This window comes from Larimichthys crocea, chromosome XVI (assembly GCF_000972845.2).
Source record: "Larimichthys crocea isolate SSNF chromosome XVI, L_crocea_2.0, whole genome shotgun sequence".
In the NCBI taxonomy this organism is placed as follows: domain Eukaryota; kingdom Metazoa; phylum Chordata; class Actinopteri; family Sciaenidae; genus Larimichthys; species Larimichthys crocea.
Genome location: NC_040026.1, coordinates 4,798,947 through 4,816,931, shown reverse-complemented (window position 1 = coordinate 4,816,931; position 17,985 = coordinate 4,798,947). Strand labels below are relative to the sequence as shown.

Sequence of the window (17,985 nt, the reverse complement as noted above, 5' to 3'; positions counted from 1 at the left end):
GAGGCCGTGGCTGGCCGTCAGCGGTTCTCCTGGAGCCTCAGAGCTGGACAAACTCCTGTGATCCGATCATCCTCTGTTGAGACAGAACGACAACTTGATTCTACATTCTCCTCCTCTCCATGGAGCCGGAGGGAGCAGGGTAAGAGAGGGGGAGGCAGCAGGGAGAGACTCCGGGAGAGACCAGAGCTTCACACCTCAAGAGTAACTCCACTAAGGCTAATGGTGAGAGGCTTTGACTACTGTGCCCTTATAATCATCATCAGACCTGATGCTTTGCCTCATTGTTAAGGGTTTAAATGTGTTTCAAATCCAGGTGAAGATTTGATTTGATTTTATACATGAATTGAACTTTCTATCCTTTTCATCCTCCAGACCACAAGACACATACTGAAATATTGAAGTTTAAATGTAGTTTCCAGCTGGTGTTATTGAAATACTTCTGCTCTGTCACTCATGGCTCTGCTCACTGACACTCACTGTCAGATGATGTTCACTGAAACCGTTGAACTCAGGCGAAGCACTTAGTACTTTTAAAGCTGCATGTCAGAAACAGAGGTCATCAAGCAGGGCTGGATAAATCCAGAATCCAAATTTAAAAAATAAAAATAAAAAGAGCTTTGGACCCGTGTTGACCTCCCTGTCTCTGCAACCTTTTTTTCTGATTAGTTATTAATTAGTTAGCTATTAAAGTCGTGGTAGTTTCTGGTAACTGGACAGGTGTTGATTAAAGGTGCACTTCACTCATTTTACAAGCCAAAGTCTGTGAAAATGATTGCACGGTGTCTTTGGAGGCTTTAAATGACACTTTCAACAAAATTACTCAAGTGACGTTGACCCAGATCTGGAGACAACACATTTTAACAGAAAGTAGGAATATGCATTATGGGAAGTGTAGGAGCTTTGTGTTTTGGAGCTTTGTTTTTTTTTTAGAAAGGTGTGTTTCTGTGGCAATTTCAGTCTGTTGGTCAGTTTTAAGTGAAATTTCTCAACAAATACAGAATGAGTTGTTATAAAAAATTGACCTATGCTCACCTTCTTGGTGAGCATAGGATGTACTGTATCCTCATGGCTTTAGTGACTTTTGCTTCAGGATCATGAGGTTAGTGTTGTTTTTAGTGAAATGTCTCAACAACTTTGGTGGATTGTCATTACATTTTTTAAAGACATTCATGTTCCCTTCAAAATGAATTACAATAACGTTGTGATGCTCTGACTTTTCATCTTGCAGCCCCCTCAAGTCAAATGTCACATTTGCCTAATTTCTGACCAAACACCAGAAAAACTAATGACCACCTTACCATCCTCATCCTCACCACTACCAACCTCAGCTATACTAATGCACTGATTAAACTAACATGGTTAATATGGTAAACATCCAACCTGCTAAACATGAACATGCTAACATTGTCATTGTGAGTATGTTAGCAAAGTGATGTCAGCATTTCACTCAAAGCACCACTGTGCCTAAGTACATGGAGACATGGACTACGTAGGAGTCACTTACTAGCTTGGCCTTTGGGACTAAAATCCTTCTCTTTTTACATGTTGGGTTCATGTAGGTTTTCCACTGAACCATTCCAGATCAGGTCCAAAAATGTGGAGCCATAAAGACCCCTAGTTAGGAGTACATAGTGGTGTTCTTGAGAGTTGGTGTAGCTGAATTGAAAAAGAATCAGACTTTATTGTAGATGACACCAATAAATCTGAAAAAGCCCTAATACATCAAGCATATCGGCTCAGGACGTTCCTGATACTAATGAAATGTGTCTGAACCACTCAAGATCGATAATCCTCAACAGTGTTCGATTTAGCTTGAACATCTCACAGAAATGTTAGCAGTCGGAAGAAAAACCAAGGAGCGAGAAGAAAATACAAACGAGGGATGATTCGAGCAGTCAGATGTATTTAGAAAAAAATGAGATTTTTCATTTTGTATCTGGAGTCCCTGTAAGCCGACACTTGTCAGCTGATGAAAAGCTCTGATGCTCTAAATTCAGACTCAGAACAAAAGCCTAATTACAAAATCTTACCTCATGGCACAGCGTGCGGGCAGTCAGCTGAGATAAGTGGAGTGTAGTGCGCGCCCATCTCTGCTGTGTGTGCACGCCTATATATATATATATATATATATATATATATATTTATTTATTTTTTCCATTTTATGGGATCTGCAAAGGATTTAATCAGTCATGCTCTGTCTAATAGATGGGCTGTTCAGTAGAGCATGATGGGAGAGCATGCTGTCCCAGAGTAAGAAAGCGATGCAAGGAGAAAGACGTGACAGTGTCTCTAAAATACAAGGCCTTTGCACACAAAGGAAAAGCGAGTTGACGCTGTCGTAAAGACGGAGCCAAGTTAGCTCTTGATTCCTGCCTCCATGGGAATCCTCAGCTTGAATTATGCACATGTAGGAGTGTGTTCCAGTGAATAGAAGGATAAGGCCTGAACTGTTGTTTAAAGGCACATTTTACCTTTTAACACAGAGGGAATGCTACACCTGTCCAGGAGATGCACATCATCTTACTGTACATGAGTCACGTTCTCTAAGCCTCCTTCACATCCCTCCCTCCACAGCTAAGTCTGAGCTCGGCTAAACAACATTAATACATGTGCAACAATTCACATTTTATTAAACGTATTTATTGGTAGCTTCATGGATTTGCTATCATCCAAAAGGACTAAACAAAATGTCAATCATAAGCGTAGATGAAGGAATCATTTTAACATGATCAATTTCATGTTTGGGTGCCATCATTTCAGACTGATAACAAAAGATTGTCGTGTCTCACTGTTGTGTGGGACCAGTGTGTGACCACACCAACCAGAATACATTGCATTCTTTCTGAATCTGCAGTTGATCACACCGATTTCAATGTTTTTTCTCAGTAAACGCATGATGACAGATGCTGTTTGTTTGCGCATTTGCCACTCAAGGGGAGAGTGACAATGGCGATATACACAAGCGTCATTATGTGCATACACTGTAACGCAAGTGGACAGTTTGGTGTCATCAGTGAAGATTCACAGAGATTTGGATGTGCGTGTTTTTGTTAATGGACATGTTTCTATCATGAACTGTTTGTATGCTACACTGGCTGTGTTTTAATGAAGAGATATGGCACTGTGACATTGTAGTGTGACAGCTCTTGGGTGACAGTGGGGGTCCTTTGGTATGACAGAATGAGCTACTGTACACCAGTCTGCCTGCTTATTAGTAAGATCAATCCAGCTCTTGTCAGCAGCAGCAGCAAACTAGCTGGTTAGCTTTAGCATTTATCAGCAGCAGCAGCAAACTAGCTGGTTAGCTTTAGCATTTAGTGGCTAAAGAGGCAGAATAGAAAGTGACCAAAACAGAGCTGAAGGGTAGTGAATACAGACTATATATATATATATCATCGGATTTCATCGGATTGGGAGTACTAACAGATTACAATAATAATATCAAAGAACATTACATAGAAATACAAGTTCCTATTGTCAATTTAGGTTTAACACATTTCACTAAGGTTGTTCTCAAGTGGATGGAGACCAAAACAGAACGACTGAAAAAGAAGAATAAACATAGATTCTCCTGCTGGATGTTTAAACGAGGAAGTGTTTTCTAACACGCTCACCATATCAATGTTAAAGAATGGTAATATGCAGCTTTAAAATTTGGTTGCAGTCAGAGTTTGGTAGTGTACCCGCAGACAGTGAGTTCTCTTTGATTAGATACCCGTTGGTGGAAGAAGCATTCTAATCCTTCAAATCAGTTAAAGCAGCTTTATGTCATTTTCAAATGTGATTGTGTCTTGCATGATAGTTAATTAGAAATTTTTTTTTAGTTAAACAAAAAAGTAGCTTTCATCTTGGGGTTTGGGAAATTGTGATGGCATTTACATGTTCTTACTATTTTAAACAAAAAAAATCAATTAAGAGAAAATAATCTTCAGATTAGTCAATAATGAAAATAAGCCATATTTACAGCATTATTACATTATCAGCTGGTGGATTAAGTCTTTAATAATGGCCAGCTCCTCTCATCCTGTCAGATCACTAGATAGTATCTGGCTGGAGAAAAGTGCAGCCGGGTTCTCAAAGGAGAAAAGTGGACACAGCTACAATTCCCCCAACCAGGTCTGGTAATGAACTTTTTTGCTTTTCATATTTCAGGAGACAGTGGAATCCCTGTTATCATGTTTTACATGTTTGATGATGTGCAGCGAGTAATTTTAAGACAGTGATGTCAGGGCAGTGAGGCATCTCTACAAATACAGTAAGCTGTAGTACAGTCTAAATCCATGACAGGCTGGGTGGGGGGTGGGGGCTTCAATATAATATGATTATACTAATTTACATTGACATTGCACTACAATGCACACGTAGCTTCATTTTTCCAGTCACTCGGTGTGTGTTGTTAGAACCTGGGACCCCATTAGGAGATTTCATTAATGCACTCATATTTAAAGAGGCTTGAGTAATTGTGCAAGGCTTTGGAAACATGCAGAACATTCCATCCTCCAGCAGCAAGTCTGCAGGCTTCATATAGTCATTCTGATGAGCATGAGTGAGGCTGGATGTTATGAGTGCTGATGGTCCATGGTAACATTGTTGAATGCAGCACTGGCTGTATGTTTGCTTGTAGCATGTTGGCATCCGTGTCAGAAGCTGAAGACAGAGAACTACAGGTTCAGCTGCTTGAGTTCATAAAGGAACAGAAAGAATTAGTAGTCTTAGGTGGAGCTGTTGTAAGTATTTCTTGTCTTGTTGAACATCCCGCTGCAGTGACTGTGTGCAGTTTTGTTGAGTCGTGTGTCACTTTCACATCATAAAATCATCACAGTGAGGTTGCCAGATTTGCTAAATCATGCTTGTATACCAAATCATGAGCTGCTCACTGACTGCATCCGACCACATTAACTACAGTAGGAGACACTGCACAGACGTAAACTGTGATTTAGCGATAGTTCCAGCATGTAACGCCCCCTAAAACATACTTATACTGATTTATATTTATACTGATTGTACACAGAATAAAAAAATCACACACAACATATTACAGTAGTTGGTGAGTTTAGAGGTGTCAGTAAGCGTATTTATAGTCAGGCTAGCTCCATCAGTCTGTTTACAGTGTTTAGACTAACCAAGTCCAGCTCTGTAATTAAGACAAAAACACAAGATTAATATCAATATGAACATATAACACTCAAAATGCCTTTAAACTGAATAATGTAGGCAGACCAATGCACCAACACACTCCTGTCCACGTCCTGATTGGCTCAGATCAACACAGGACCATCTGTACAGTTTTGTAATAACTTTTGGTAGCACTGAAGCAGATCAGATCATCTTCAGTCTGCATTGTTTTGTTTTTTGTTTCTGTTGAAAGAGGGCGTATATCTATGTCTTTTGCTTTCTGTCATCTATTTTTGTGGATCTAATAATTGTGTTCTATTTGTAAACTTGTGTCATTCTGCAGGATTTGAAGAGAGTCCTGTCCTTCCCACCATACCCCGGTGATTACCTGCATCCAGTGGTGTATGCCTGCACAGCAGTCATGCTGCTCTGTCTGCTTGTCTCCATCATGACCTATATTGTCCACCACAGGTGAGAAGAAGATGTAGTAAAGAACAGCCTCACATTTTAAAATCAATGATTTAAAATCTCACATATACTGTACATTGAAAGAGATAATGGTCACCGTCAAGACCTCACTATGCTCCTCTTGAAAGTGTCTTTACTTTTCATGGGAACAGCTGAGCACAACAGCATGAATGCCTTCATTCTGGTCATTGTGACCACTTCACCTTTCAGACGTGGTCGGACAACACGCTGATCTGTTTGAAGCATACTGAGGTCTTGAACATTCCTCCTGTTCATACTGTGATACAGTAATTTCCACAACTCTGTTAGAGCTATAGCAATATTTATATTTTTAAGCAGTTTTCTGTTTTACCAGCAGAATTTTGTTATTGTTGGACCTTGTGAGGATGGTGGGTGCACTACAATCATTGAAATAGTTATTTATTTTGGCAGTATTGTCATCTTGGTGACTGCAGTCTGCCAGTTAGTGAGGACTGTAGATTCATCCATCTGTTTGTGTTTGTGTCATTCATAAGTGGGTTGAAAAAGTGCAGCAGCTCCGACAGCTTGGGTTAAATATTAATACCCTGGTATCTTATGAGAGATGGCTGATGGTAGAGCTGCAGGATTCCAGGTAACTGTGAATTTGAACCAGTTAATGGTGTTGTAGTAGTAGTTTTAGAGGATCTTCTGAATCTGAATAGGTTAATTGTTTCATGTGTTGAGGTTCTGTAAGTAAAATAGTCTGTCATCTGTGTATCCTCTTATTTTATGGTTTGTAGACTGCTGCAGCAAAAGGTTCAATGGAGCAGCTGTGGCTCAGGTGATAGAGTAAATTTTCTTGTCATTGGAGGGTTACTGGTTCGTTTCTCAGCTCCCCCAGTCCAGTTGAAGTGTCCTTGGGCAAAATACTGAACTCCAAATTGCTCCCAATGGCTGTGCCATCTGTGCGTGTGGATGGCAATTTGGATAGGAAACTCTGTATCACTCCTGATGACCAGTTGGCACCTTGAATAGCATCAATGTGTGAATGGGTGAATGTTACAAGTGTTGTAAACACTTTTAGGGATCAGTGGACAAGAAAAGTAGTGTATGAATATAATCTGTTTCCATTTACCAATATATATAATGAATATAAAAAAAGTGTAGCATACAAATAGTTCATGATATAAACATATTCATTAACAAAAACACGCACATTTAAATCTCTGAATCTTCACAGTGAACACTTTTAGTCAAGATGCAAGAAACCATTGGAAAGTATAACATTTTTAATAATAGGCCTTCAATTAAATAATATATTTATTTAAACAGACGTTTGAATTAAGAAATCATTATGCTACATCTCATTACACTCACATGAATGCTTCATTTGTCACTCTTATACACAGGTGAATGTTACTTTTTCCCTTCAGTATTTCTCATGAAGATGACTGCAGTGTGACGGTCCACAGTAATAAAGCATTCGTTTCTACAACTCACTTTTGTGACTGCCTAGCAGTGGATACATAGTAGATAAGAGGACATCCATCTTTGTAACTTGTAACTCTATTCATCATTTGCAGTGTGATCCGCATCAGCAGGAATGGCTGGCACACACTCCTCAACTTCCTCTTTCACACGGGGCTGACATTTGGAGTTTTTGCCGGGGGCATCAATCAGATCAACTTCCCTTTTGTGTGTCAAATTGTAAGTTGTTGTTTTCCTTCTTTCTCAGCATAGTGTTATATCTCAGCACTTTAAAAAATGTGTTCTGCACTGTGATGGTCCCAAGAGAACTGAAAGCTTCCTCAGTTGTTGGTTAAGCAGTTTCAGACAGCTTTAAGGTCACTGGCAGCTATAGGCTTCAAAGCCAATGTTCACTGAGTGTGAAGTTAAATCACTACCATTTCTTTACTCCATGAGCGGAAATTGTTGAGGCTTGCTATTTTCTGGTTTCTATGTTCAGGCTGCTCATGTGTAAACTTTGTTCTGGCTGAAAGTTATTCAACCCCACTGGACTGTATTTTTTCTTTGAAAAAAGACAAAGAGTCTACGGCAACACTAGCAGCTCCGTGAGGTTGTGTTTAGGCACAGTGTCTAAAAGCTAACATTAGCATGTTATATGCTCACAATGGTAATGTTAAGAGTCCTATGAACTTATATATCGAAATGGTTAATGCAGACTTTTTGAAAAAGTTGGTGCAGATTTGCACATTAAGAGTTTGTGCTGTTAGGAACATAAGCTCACTGCATACACTCAGAATGTTCTTTTCTGGTATTTGACATGTCGTTGATGTAGACTTTATGGTCACCTACTGGGCTGGCATGCCTGTATAACCCTTTGGAATCATTTTAACATCCAGACACAGAATTTTGTAAAATGAAGGTCCTGTGGACAAAAATAATCCTCACACGGGTAGGACAAGAGCGTAACTGAACTAAACAATTAATTAAATATAGTTTAATATATAAATATAGTTTAACCCAATATGTGTTATATAAATAATAAAAAAATATAGTTTAAGTTTCTACAAATCATCCTGTATGTAACATGAGTGACTGTAATTACTTTACAGCAGTTTCCTAAACATTCAATGATTTTGTATCTGCGCAGCCTTTCTGTGTTCTAACCAAAGTGAATCATGAATTAAATGTGATCACAGTATTAGTATCGTTCAGTGCATTAATTAATTCAGTGCAAAAATAATTGAGTAAAGCAAAGCAACACACTGACTCTCTGTGTACCTTGATTCAGTGGACAAGTTGTAAGGACCTGTTTATTTGATGACCGTGCTCATTTATTCAGTCCTCAGCCACTTTATTTACATAATATTGTAACTATTTAGTTAGCAGCATGATGCAAAAATAATTGGTGGTATGGTGATCTCATGCACAAAACACTAATGCACAGACATGGTTCATACTGCTTTAATGATGTTTACATCGCTATCTGTGTTAGGTTGGAATCGTGCTCCACTATGCCTCTTTGTCTACTATGCTGTGGCTGACGTTTACTGCTAGAAACCTCTTTAAAGATGTTTCCAAAGACCCACTTCGGACCAAGGACAGGAATGGGCCGCCCCAGACTCGCACCAAACCAACTGTACTCAGGTATGCTGTAAGTTAGTAAGCAGGTGTTTTTTGTGCACAGCTGGGCTGAGCGATGTTCTGATTAAATCGTTCAGACTTGCAAAAAGTTAACAACAGTACTCAGTTACTTGATGCTGCCCCATTGGCTCACCGTGTCAACACACACAGACAAATCTCAGTGCACTGAATTATTTTCAAGATGTTTCCATCACTTATTAATGGTAGTTTGTACCACCGAACACAAAGTACAGCTGAGGCTGATGGGAATGTCATTAGTTTTGCAGGTGTTTGATCATGAACCTAGGTTTTGGACAAATTAAGATTTTGACCTGATGGTAGTGCTCGATAAAAAGTATCACCAAAGTCATTCAGTCAGATTCATCTTCTGGGCACCAGATGTACCAGATTCATAGCAATCCGTTGCATCTGGTGCCCAGATGAGATAGCTGGATTTTCTTTTGCCTCTCTGTTACCATGCAAAATCCCCAAGCCAGCATCAGTGTTTATTCATTTTCATGTTTTTATTTTTTTTTTGCAGATTTTATCTTGTAAGTGATGGAATCCCTCTCATAATTGTTGGAATTACAGCAGCATTTGGTATGGATAACTACGGCAGCAGGGATGATGCTTTGTAGTAAGTACTCATTATTCCTGAATAATCATGTTTTCATTCATTGCTTAATGAATAGAATAAAGAAATGTTCATACTTTTGTCTTTTTCAGTTGTTGGATGGCATGGGAACCAAGCCTGGGAGGTTTCTATGGCCCCATGGGTCTTCTGGTCTTAGTCATGTGTTTGTACTTCTTGTGCACCTACATCCAACTGAAACGCCACCCAGAGAGGAAGTATGAGCTGAGACTTCTGAGTGAGGAGCAGCAGCAGTTATCATCCAGTGAGTCAAACCATCACTGCCACCCCGACACTGGGGGAGCTTCGGGGCTTGCTGGGGACTGTCCGCCATTTGCAACTGGTGTGTCAGTTCTGGCCAATGAGCACTCATTTAAATCTCAGCTCCGGGCCACAGCCTTCACTCTCTTTCTGTTCCTGGCTACCTGGGCTTTAGGAGCATTGGCAGTATCTCTGGGACACTTCCTGGATATGATATTCAGCTGCCTGTATGGGGCTTTTTGTGTCACTCTAGGACTCTTCCTTCTCATCCAGCACTGTGCCAAACGTGATGATGTATGGCACCGCTGGTGGGCTTGTTGTCCATCTAAGTCCAAGACCGAGGACAGGAATGGAGAAGGACAGAGCCAGAGGCAAGAGCTCCATCAGCCACACTGCCACCTGAGCTCCCCGTGCTCAGGCAAGCAGCCACTACTCTCTCCTCAACTTGTGCAGAGTTCTTACAACAAAATGACACCCCCTCCACAGAGCCCCACACCCAATCACACAGGTCCATGCTGCGTAACCATGTTGGGTCCCATTTCCCCAACCCCCATCTCACCTATCACTGAGTCAGTAACCTCACCACGACCACAGACGCTTTCTGACGAGCTTCCTCGTCCAACTCTGCCTCTACAGAGCTGCCTTAATAACAGAACAAAGTCACGCTCCTTCAATCGTCCACGACCATGCCTTCAGGACTACCGTTCTCACATGAATTCCATTAGTATGGATGGGAGCATGCATAGCTCCCACTTGGACAGTCCTCATGCTGCATACCACTTTGATGGCTCACCTCTAGTTTCCAACAGCCCACACCCAGACCTCCAGCTTCCCTGCCCCAGCCCTCACTTGGATAAGCAGCTGGCTTCCTCTCACAGTTTGCAACGCCAGACCTCCTGTCACAGTGTACAAGACTCAATGACTTCCTGCCGCAGCCACACACACAACATGCATGACAGCATTACTTCCTGTCACAGTCTCCTCCAGCCCTCTCATGGGGTCCACACCTGCCAGTGGCGCATGTACAGTTCAGCTGATCACTCTTCCAGTACAAGTTGCTGTGAGAAACCTGATGCATTCAATTTACAATATCAGCAAGACCCCAACACATACAGCTGCATGTCAAAGAAAACTGACAAAGAAAAGGATACTCTCTGCGTAGAGGTGGAGCAGCAAGGTTTCCCAAGAAATACTCTGCCTCGACAGCACGCCACTGTCAACCGACGAGGCACCATTGGCCGAAATAGGAGCCTGCAAGAAGACAGTCTGTTTGGTTCTGATGCCACAGGAAACATACGAACTGGCCCATGGAAGAATGAAACCACCGTATAGTTCTATTATGCTTGTACTTTCCACTCCAGCAGCCCTGTAATTGAATCGCCCCGTAAATGTTTTGGTCTCAATGCCTTCAGCTTTGTCCTTAAAGCATAGGTTCAGTTTTCAGTGAGGCCTTCAGTCCTGATGATACTTCAGTACCCTTTATGACAAACTTATATTCAAGTGTGTTACTAATCGTTTTTTATAAGAAACATTCAAATGCAAGAAAGGTTGAATTAATGTTGAATAAATTCTTTGCTCCAAGCAGTTTAAAGTTGCAATCAGTATTGTATGTCTCTCTCAAGAGAGACTTTAGCTCAGTAGTTTATTTTGGTCACAACAACAAAGTTGGGACCTTTTATTCTATGGAGTGTGTATCAGCTGCTCCACAATACTTCAAATACATACAGGTCAGGTAAATGGAATAATCTTACTTAGAAGAATTTACTGATTAAAAACTTGGAAAACTAATAGACCAAACTCAATGTGCATAAATCTATTTTCAAAAGAATATATACCCAATCTAAATAGACCCACAAACAGACTAAGGATATAGGATAGAGGTGATGGAGAGTCCACTTGGATCCCCTTAGGAATCAGACAAATTGATATACAAAAATGAGACCTTCGACAACACCATGGTACCTTATCTGATTAGACTGAGTACCAGACCCACCCGGCCCAGGATCTCAGGTCCTGAGTTGGGTCTCAGTTACTAGAAACTGCATTGACCTTGCCCTTGACCAAGAAACTAGAATTACACCATTGTCTGTATCTGTTCAACCAACTAATCAGTATCCATATCTATACTTGGACTGGTGGCGTAAACCAGACATGGATGGGACTGACAGAGGTTGCCAATTTAAGTCTGAAATTGATATGGGTTCATCAAAAGTTGCTATATACTGTATATCAGAAAACTATTTACAGAACAGCTTTATTTTTTTATAACGATTATTTATTTATTTATTATTATATATATTAAAGTTGTTTATTAGAAAATGCATAATGACATATTTCACTCTGATGATACATTATCGTTTTAGCCGAGTACTCGCTCAACTTATATTTGGACGACCTAAAACTGACATCAAGAGGGAGAAAACACCAACACAGGTAGACAGAAATTAATGGACGGGCATGGCCAAGAAGCGCAATACATCGAGTCATTAAATTAGACTGAATATAATTTGAACCTGCCCTGTCTCAGGTCCCCAGTTGGGTCAAGAATGCCAGAAAACAAGTCAATCTGTAAAGACTTATTTAAGAACTTAAACGGTGGTAAAATATTACTGTTTGCACCTTTAAATACTTGGATTAATCATTTAACAAAAACTATATTTGTTAATGTTATTACATTTCTAATAGCATTGCTAGACACAATATAAATTTATGAGTGGTTACACGTGAATCAGTGTGAGCATGTGTTTTTTATGTGCAACTGTGCATGAGTAGGTACATACAAATGTGGTGTGTTTGTGCTCTATGTGTTTATGATTATGGATCCGCCCTTGCAGAATTTTGCATTTATTTACCTTGATAAAATTAATTTATGAAGCCTATGAAGATTTTCTATGGAGACACTTTATGTATGCTGCCAAATGGAGTCCAATAGACTCTTGTCTGACAAATATTGCACTAGTATGTACTACAGTAACCCTCACATGGTGAGATCATAATTCCAAAAAAAAAGTGCAATGTGCTACAAAGCACAAACTCTGTATAGTGCCAAAATGATGTGCCAGCTTTCACTGTGATGATGAGAAACTACACACAACTCATTCTCAATGAGTTTTTAGAGATCATACAGTTTGTAGCATCATACAAACTTGAACTCAGGTTTTCGAAAATCATCAGCAACCCTTTCAAGTCGTTCCAGAAACTTCCATATGTTTTCACCACTGAGTTGTTTCATGACGCTACATTAATTAAAGCAGCTCATTTTCTGTTTCATAAAGCAGTTTAAATGAGTCTGTGTGCCAGTGTGACAAGCCATCAGTCAGACTGAAACAGTCTTCTACACTAACACACTTGTTTACTTCATGCCTGAGAGATGCGAAGACAGATCAACCCCATGACTGTGTTAAGTGTTGAGCTAAAGCCAGGAGGTGATTAGCCTAGCTTAGCATAAAGTTCAGGCCCCCTAAAGAGTTGTCATGTTTACATTTTGGTTTGTGTATGGATTGAAAAAATAAATGTGGCGTGTTAATTAGTGAGCTAGATCACCTCCTAGCACCATACTAGGGCAGTGAAAGGTGTATCAAAGGTGCATCTTGGGAATAGTAGTTTGACAAAATAATGTTAAGAGCTTTTATCCCCGTCTCACAGCCTTCATTAACAAATTCAAACTGACCGCGATATGTAGTGAATCATATTTGTGTCACCTTTTTGAGCACATAATGGGACATGTTTAGCACAGAAAAATAATGAAAGCAGTTTTGTAGAGAAATGTAAAGAATTATATGCTGTGTTATGCGTTCTCAGACTTTTGCTCAAAATATTCCATAATGCATTTAGAAACAAGACACAAATATGAAGCCAGAAAGATGCAGTTACAGAAAGAGCTAGAGAAAGTTAGGATTATTTTGTCAGGTCTGATCCTGGGTCAGTTTTCTAGGATTACTGAAATCAGGCTTTTCACGGTGAGCCCTGCTTCTCCTAGTCATCTTTATAAAACAACTCTCTGGTTCATGGTATTTATTGGCACAAGTGGAACAAGTGCAGAAGTCGCTCAGTAAAACTCATCCATACATTTGAATTTACTTCATGGCGATAATCAGGCCTCCATACCAGAACTAGTGTTACTTTAAAGAGTCATATCACTCTGTTATACAGTGTATATTGTGAGTTAAACACAGATGTTCACTTATATGTCAACATATCCCAGTTTGATGTAGGCGTAGGTGTGATCATCTACGGACACTAACCCTGAGCCTGACGTTGATGACTGTGTACATGTGATGTGTCGTCATGTCCCACTGTTGCGACAGCTTAAGGCCTCATCCCAGACCGAGGACCGGTTCACCTGTTAGTGTTGAAATGACACTGAAGGATGCTGTCCAAACATGAAAACATTTTAATGTGACATTTTTCATTTCTCACTTCTATTGTGGATTTTTTCTTTTACACTCGGCAGTGTAAAGAAACAATGTGACACCTTGTAAAACAAAGGGAGTACCAATATGAGCACTGTGTTGTCTGCACTAGAAATAAAGATTTACTGTGATACACAGCATGAGTCATTGTTCTCTTTCTGTAACAGGCTGAAGCTACCATCGAGGAATCTCAGATTTTTTTTTTCCCCGGGAAATTTGGCAGCTTCATATGGGGGAGTGAGTCACGTTCTACAAATTGAAAAACATACTGTGTATTTTCTAGGCAGATCCTGTATTTTTAGCCTCAATACATTTAAATTGTATTTTTATTTAGCCCAAAAAAAGAAAGAATGACAGAACTGGAGCTGGATACACACACACATGACCAGAATATGTGTATTGTGATAGCCCAAGTCCTTAACACAGTATACGTGTTGTCCTGGCCTTCCTCTATTTCCTCTCTCAGGTCATTGTCTGACCTTACGCCTTCACAAGCGGTGTGATTTCAAAGTGGCTCCGGGAGAGAGTGAGAGGAAGTCACTGTAAAATTAACTCCTAAGTCCTTTCCTGACCACTTTTCCTTGACCTCGATGGAAAACGTCACAAGGTCAAGGAAAGATGGAAAGGAGAATTCATAAGGAGTTATAATAATCAGCGATAACCTTATGATGATCTGCAGGACGCTGGATGTCACCGTTACAAACAGTTTTTACTGTGTGTCTGAACGCAGCTCCACAGTCAACAACAGAACACACACTTGATGATCAAAGTTTTTACATCACGTCAACACGTATGTTCATATTCACACGCTCTCTCTGCTGCAGTCTGCATCACACTGTTTAGATAAATTAATGTTTTTTTTTTATGTCTGGTTATGAATGACTGAATAGCGCATCAATTTTTTTGTCACTGCCGCAAGGAATTATGGGGCCGCATTACCTCCTTTCCTTTTGTAAAGGATGGTCCGGTGTATCCTATCCTAAAAGAGATAATAAAGGAAGCATTGAAGCTCTTTTCCTTAACAGTTAGAGAATTCAAACAGCTCTCATCATGGCGGCTACGTTAATACTTCCAGGTCAGTTAGGAACCTTCCTAAGCAAAACTGGCTATTCGAGCGCACCCACTGGCTGTGTTTAGTTTAGTCTTGGTTCATGTTACACATGTTTAAGTTAGCACCTACAGTTTCATAGCACCCAACACTCACACTTCACTGACTTAACTCAGAGCAGTTTGCTCTACTTAATAAATGATTTACTGGTTGCTGTTGAAAAAATGATGTAGTCATAATATCTGTATGTGGAGGTAATATTGAAAGCTCATAAGACAAACATGTCCAAAGACTGTAACTAGCAGAGCACATGTTGAACTATGAGGCTGCCTCAGTTCTGTTTTTCTGTTCAACATTAGGAAGGAACTAATGTTAATTAACGTACAATTAAAACTTTCATTGAGAGTATATCTCATTAGATGTCACAATATTGCTGATAGAAACTATAGTTTAATTGTTGCTTTTGTTTAGGAAAGTTAAAGACTCACTATGGAAGCTGTGCAATAAGACGTTATGTAAAAACTTTACAAAAACTTTGTAATAGTGTGTTCTGTTGTTGACTGTGGAGCTGCGTTCACACAGACAGTAAAAACAGTTTGTAGCGGTGATATCCAGCGTCCTGCAGATCATCATAAGGTTATCGCTGATTATTATAAGTCCTTATGAATTCTCCTTCCCATCTCTCCTTGACCTTGTGACATTTTCCATCGAGGTCAAGGAAAAGTGGCCAGGAAAGGACTTAGAAGTTAATTTTACAGTGACTTCCTCTCACTCTCTCCCAGAGCCACTTTGACTATGGGGAAGGGTTTTGTCCTCTCAGACGTGAGCAGATGATGAAAGTATGATTTGGGCTTAGACACGCATACATGGGTGAGAAGAGCCACTGCTATTTACCATATTGTCTCAGTCACATGGTGACTATTATTCTATGGTTTGGTTATAAAGCTCCAAAAAGAACACACCATCGCAAGAAAGTTAGTGTTTTTGATAAATGGTGTGTCTGTGCTCTGAGTACAATTGCATACAATTAGCCAGTCTGCCTAAACTGTGAACTGAGAACACTGGGGGAGTGTTAGTGGATTACAGACAGTGGAGGGGAGATGGTGTCATGACAGAACAGGAGCTGGGTGAGTGAGCAATGTAACTTGGCTTTGCAGCTTCTGTTGTGCAAAGTCAAGGCAATGTTGACTCGCTAGTTTTTGATCATAAGTAATGTAATCAGAACAAATACTCGAGTACAGCTGTCCATATTTACCACAGTGGGATTACACTCTGAAAGTGGGGGCAACAAATCACTTTAATTCCATTGATGTTGAGAGGAAAAGTCTTCATCTCTTGTGTTTTGTGATGATAAAGCTCCATGTAGTGGTCTCCTCCATCCATCCATCCCATCCCCCCGCACGGTGCTCTCCTCCACAGCCACGGGCCACTGGCCTAAACCACTTCAGCAGCAGAGAAGTCAGAAAAATTATGCAGACATCCCTGATGTGAACATGACCTATTTTGAAGCCCTACAGAAGCCTGCAGACCTGGCTGTCTTCTCGCTGCGTTAGCCTATTGCCTGTATCTGCCTACATGACATACACACAGATTTTCATTTAGTTTTACATTACACTATTCATACCTAATGATTGCAAATTTTCTGCACAAATGTCCAATCTTTCTGCTGCGCTGCTTTCCCTCTGGACATGTAGCTCTACTCATAAGACCTCTTTCCTTTTAGACACAATATATTTCCACTCAGTCTTTCAACCCTCCGATATTTAGAATACAACTAAATATCTTTCAAGTGAGCACATCACATCATTTAGCAATAGTTTGATGTTTCTATTTAATTTGTAAGGTGTATTTCAGTCTGCTAATTTTCCTTTAAGAAGCACCACAGTCTGTATAATAGATAAATATATACAATCATATGAAGAAATACATCAAAGCCGGTGTGTGATGCAGGAGAACTGTGAAATCCCCAGTGTGAGCATTTAGACCACAGTCAGGTCCCTCCTCACTGTGTGCCTGTGCCTTACATACTGTATTATTTCACTCTTTATTCATCACTGAAATTAAATATTGATGTGGAATTGATCACACTAAAAATCTTTAGAGCGGATGAGATTAGATGATTGATCAATTAGCCAAGTCATGGAAAATGTAGTGATGATTTATTGATATTCTGAGCGTTCACGGGCAAATGACACAAGACAAGAAGCAGTCCAGTTCTTATTTTAAAAGTAGAAATAATCTTCTAAATAAAAAAATATAATATTGATATTGTATATAACATAAGAGTTAATATAAATATCGATTTGAAATTTATTACCCTAAAACATTTTAGAGCTAAAGTGATTGATAATTTAATGGGTGATTTTCATTTATTTATTTTGATTTTTATTTATTTAATGTCGTGACAAAAGAGAGAAAGAGTGACAGAAGATAAACACGATGGACATAACAGACATACAGACAGTAACATAAAACAGTTATGATGTTGTTTATCTGTGAATAGAGTTTAGATTAAGATGAAGTAGGATGTGTTTGTGTGTAATCTCTGTGTGTGTGTGTGTGTGATACTAGGGATGGATATGTGGCTGTCACCATGTATTTACTCATGGTGTGAATTGTTGAGTTGAGTAAAGAGTGCAGTCTAGACCTGCTCTATATGGAAAGTATCCTGAGATAACAACTGTTAGGATTTGATGCTATACAAATAAAATTGAATTCTTATTAATCAGAGGGCAGTTTTTTTATTTTTTTATTTCCTGAATTGACATAAACAGTTTACAATTATGATGTATAACTGATGTCTGTGTGCTCTGTCTGATATACATGTTGTTTTAGACTACATTAGTTTTACCTAGATGGACCTAATAAACTGACAATCTGTCATTTATTAATGCATACAAAAGTAATAACTGGAGCTACAGTAACTTAGAAAGATTAATAAGATGGTCTATGTCTGTCTTTGCTAATGTGTTATATTAACGCACACCTTTTAAAACCTTTAA

The 17,985-nt window shown here is 39.6% G+C and overlaps 1 protein-coding gene across 2 annotated transcripts; it reads left to right on the top strand.

Annotated features, from left to right (window-relative positions):
• Window positions 1–103: 103 nt before the first annotated feature.
• adgra1a (adhesion G protein-coupled receptor A1a) lies at window positions 104–14,066 on the top strand. 2 transcript variants are annotated; one of them, XM_027289723.1, is made up of 6 exons: window positions 104–222; window positions 5,459–5,586; window positions 7,128–7,251; window positions 8,504–8,655; window positions 9,173–9,268; window positions 9,358–14,066. In XM_027289723.1, exons 1-6 carry the CDS (start codon window positions 220–222, stop codon window positions 10,853–10,855), a joined length of 2,001 nt encoding a protein of 666 aa, XP_027145524.1. In that variant the 5' UTR covers window positions 104–219; the 3' UTR covers window positions 10,856–14,066. The 2 variants fall into 2 exon arrangements, with proteins under 2 accessions (XP_027145524.1, XP_027145525.1); XM_027289724.1 differs by lacking the exon at window positions 104–222 and adding an exon at window positions 4,075–4,121.
• Window positions 14,067–17,985: the final 3,919 nt, after the last annotated feature.

Excerpts from the sequence above, each read along its gene's own strand:
- adgra1a (XM_027289723.1), top strand. Across the intron at positions 5,587-7,127 it reads ACCTATATTGTCCACCACAG|TGTGATCCGCATCAGCAGGA; the intron begins GTGAGAAGAAGA and ends CATCATTTGCAG. Across the intron at positions 8,656-9,172 it reads ACCAAACCAACTGTACTCAG|ATTTTATCTTGTAAGTGATG; the intron begins GTATGCTGTAAG and ends TTTTTTTTGCAG.